Genomic DNA, 3,281 nt, shown 5'->3' on the forward strand with positions numbered 1-3,281 from the left:
CACCTCTGCCCGGCTCAGCTCCGCATCCCCCCAGGTACTACGGCTGCGGCCTGGTGATCCCCGAGTGCCTGGCATCCTGCCGGATCCTGGACCTGGGCAGCGGCAGCGGCAGGGAGACTGCTACCTGCTGAGCCAGCTGGTTGGGGAGCAGGGCCACGTCACCGGCATAGACATGACTGAGGGCCAGGTATGGCACGGAGCCGGGGCTTCCCCTTGCGCCCCCCAGCATCCCCCCATGGTTGCTCCCTTTCTCCTCCCAGGTCGAGGTGGCAAGGAAGCACATTGCCTACCACATGGACAAGTTTGGCTACCAGAAGCCGAACGTGGAGTTCCTCCATGGCTACATGGAGAAGCTGGTTGATGCTGGGCTGGCTGATGAGAGCTACGATATTGTCATGTAGGTACTGTGCAGGGCACTGCCACCTCGTCCCTGCTGCTGCCCCAGGCCATGGGCTGGGGTCTGTGACCCGTCCCACTGGGTCTCCCGCTTCAGGAGAACATGTTAGGAAAGGGAAAAATCCCAAGGCAGAGTTTGGGCTAGAGCCTGGGAAAACACAAACTGCCCTTTTCATGGTCAAATTGGTGTCTCCAAATCCTGCGTGAGGCGGTGGGATGTGTGGTAGTCGGTGGTGCTGAGTGCGTGTGAGGGTGCGGATGAGCCCCGCTCTCCTCCTCCCCAGCTCCAACTGCGTGATCAACCTCGCCCCTGACAAGAGAGCCGTGCTGCGGGAGGCCTACCGCGTGCTGAAGGTAATGCCGGGGTCAGCGCCCACGGCGGGAGCAGAGCCGGGTTGGGGTGGCCCTGCTGTCGCGGTGCCACGGGGATGCAGCACGTGGGATCCAGCAAGGCGGGGATGTGGGGCAGGACCAGGCGAGGGCACCTCTGCACAGGGGGTGCCCAGTTCTCCCTGCCCCTTTTGTCCCATTGCTCCCTGGGGTCTCCCTTCACTCGCTGTCTTCCAGCCAGGGGGAGAGATGTACTTCAGTGATGTCTATGCCAGCCAGCGCCTAAGCAAGACCGTCCGGAATCACAGGGTGCTGTGGGGTGCGTAGGGCTCCGGGATGGGGTGGCATGGGATGTGGGGACTGGACCTCCATCACCCGTGTCCATGCTCTCGTGCCAGGGGAGTGCCTGGCGGGAGCCCTGTACTGGGGAGACCTGTACAGCATCGCCGAGGAGGTGGGGTTCAGCCCCCCGTGCCTGGTCAGTGCCAGCCCCATCACCATCGGTGACGAGGAGCTGGAGGCTGTCATCGGTGAGGGCCCGACCAGTGGCGTCAGCTCTGGGCAGCCATGGGGAGCTGTGCTGGGATCCCGGGCGCAGCTGGTTCCCAGCACAGGCGACCGGTGCCCAACCCCCCAACCTCTCTCTTGCAGGCGACTGCCGCTTTGTCTCCGCCACTTTCCGCCTGTTCAAGGTGCCGGGCAGCAGCCGGGCTGGGCCAGCCCAGGTCATCTACAACGGCGGGATCGCGGGGCACGAGCGAGAGCTGGTGTTTGACGCCAACTTCACCTTCAAGGTGCGGGGCGGCATGCTGGGGCTCCCTGGGATGCCAAGTCGTCCTGGTCCGTAGGGATGGGGTGAAGCTGATGAAGCAGTGATGCTCAGCAGTGTCCTCTGTGATTTTGGGGTTAGCTTTTGGTAGAGGGGGTTGTGAGTGGGAGCAGACGTGCTGTATGAACCAGGGGAGGTGGAAACAGGGGCAGGAGAGGGAACCAGACCCCTGCATCGCACTGGGGTGAAGGTGGGAGCAGGACGTACGTGGTGGCTTCACAGGAGGGTTTGGGGACATTTCAAGATTTTGGGCCAGGCTGTGCCCCTGCTTTCACTCCCCCCATCATCTGCCTGCGTGGTTGGGGTCCCTTGTGCCACATATCCTAGTCCCCAGCCCTGTGACTGTCCCTCTGTCCCTAGGAAGGAGAGGTGGTGGATGTGGATGCCGAGATGGCTGCCATCTTGCGGAGCTCCAGGTTTGCGGAGGCATTCTCGATCCGGGCTGGTGGGGCCGATGCTGCCGCACCGCAGGGCTGCCGTTGCAAGGGGGTGAAGGTTGGTAGTGGGCAGCTCTGCGGCTGGGTTTGGGAATGGGATCGTGGGTGTCCCGTGCCATCAGTGCTGCCCTGGGGTGTCAGAGGGGCTGTGGCATGACCCCAAGAGACCATAGTCCTTCTGGGCTGGGCAGGAGCTCCATGGGGCACCAAGGGTGGTGCCTGGGTTTGGGCAGCTGCACCCCAGCGCAGGTGGGAGCCCTCCAAAGAGGGGCTCTTCCCTAACCATCAGGTTTGAGAGCTCCAACATGCCTATGGGGGCTGCCAAGGCTGACCTGCCTGAGTTCTCCTAAGGGGAGATGTCCTTCTCCCAGGGGGATGGCAGGGAACAGCCTGATCCAGGGAAGTGATGGCCCATCCCCGCAGTTCCTTCGTGCCCATCGCTCTCCCAGCTGCTGATGCGAGCTTGGCCCTGGCTGCCAGCCCTGACCCCAGAGCACAAAGCCTCTCTATCTGTTGGAAGCCTCTCCCCTCCTCCTTGGTGGTGCCTCCAGCCTGCAGATGGGCCGGGAGAGACAAGGGAGATAACGCCCTGCAGCTGCGTGTCCCTGAAACACAGCCTTGTACTTGGGGAGGGAGAGATGTTCTTGGGTCCCTGTCCAAGCCGGAGGCATTTCTCGGATAAAAGCAGAGCCAAAGTCCCAGAGAAGCTCTTGCCTCCCTCCTCGTGGCAGGGAAAAGCAGCTGGAGCTGCCCCCGTGTTAGCTACGGAGGGTCTGCTTGGGCTGCCTGGGTGGCAAGGCATGAGTTGGGGGGAAACACCACTTTCCCGGGGTGCCCCTTGCTTCTCTCCGGCCCAATCCGGCCCCAGGTTGTTCTCTTCCCTCTAGGAGAAGATCTGCAATCCCTTCCAGCTGCTGGAGCGGCTGGCAGCCCCGGGTCCTGCCTGCCGTCCAGGTGGCACCTGTGGTCCCCCGGGATGCTGCTGAGTGATGCCCTGTGCCGGCAGATGCCAGCCGGGCAGGAGGATGCGGCTCCCTCTGGAGAGCAAATAAACGGCCCAGCTGGAAAGCTGCGTGTTCCTGTGCCTTCCTGCGGGGCTGGGGGGGCAGGTTGTGCCTGGTCGTGGTGAGGGTGGGCAGCTGTCCTGTGGGTGCCCTCGCTGTGGGGCTGGCAGTGGCCGCATGGCTTGTACACACAGGCAGGGACGGTCCTTGTGCGAGGGGTCGTGGGTCCCAGCATGTGGGACGGCAGCTCTGGGGTGGGTTTGGCAGCGGCTGCGCGCTCGTGTT

At 63.5% G+C, this 3,281-nt stretch overlaps 1 protein-coding gene across 1 annotated transcript; it reads left to right on the forward strand.

Annotated features, from left to right (window-relative positions):
- Positions 1-34: 34 nt before the first annotated feature.
- AS3MT (arsenite methyltransferase) lies at positions 35-2,978 on the forward strand (the record flags this gene model as incomplete). The annotated part of the gene is given in 9 exon segments (XM_010154105.1): positions 35-113; positions 116-187; positions 261-397; positions 681-750; positions 964-1,045; positions 1,125-1,256; positions 1,378-1,520; positions 1,916-2,050; positions 2,880-2,978. Coding segments are annotated over 9 exon segments (949 nt in total), but the record flags the coding sequence as incomplete, so codon positions are not given.
- Positions 2,979-3,281: the final 303 nt, after the last annotated feature.

This window comes from Eurypyga helias, unplaced genomic scaffold, assembly GCF_000690775.1.
Source record: "Eurypyga helias isolate BGI_N326 unplaced genomic scaffold, ASM69077v1 scaffold28446, whole genome shotgun sequence".
NCBI classification, from domain to species: domain Eukaryota; kingdom Metazoa; phylum Chordata; class Aves; order Eurypygiformes; family Eurypygidae; genus Eurypyga; species Eurypyga helias.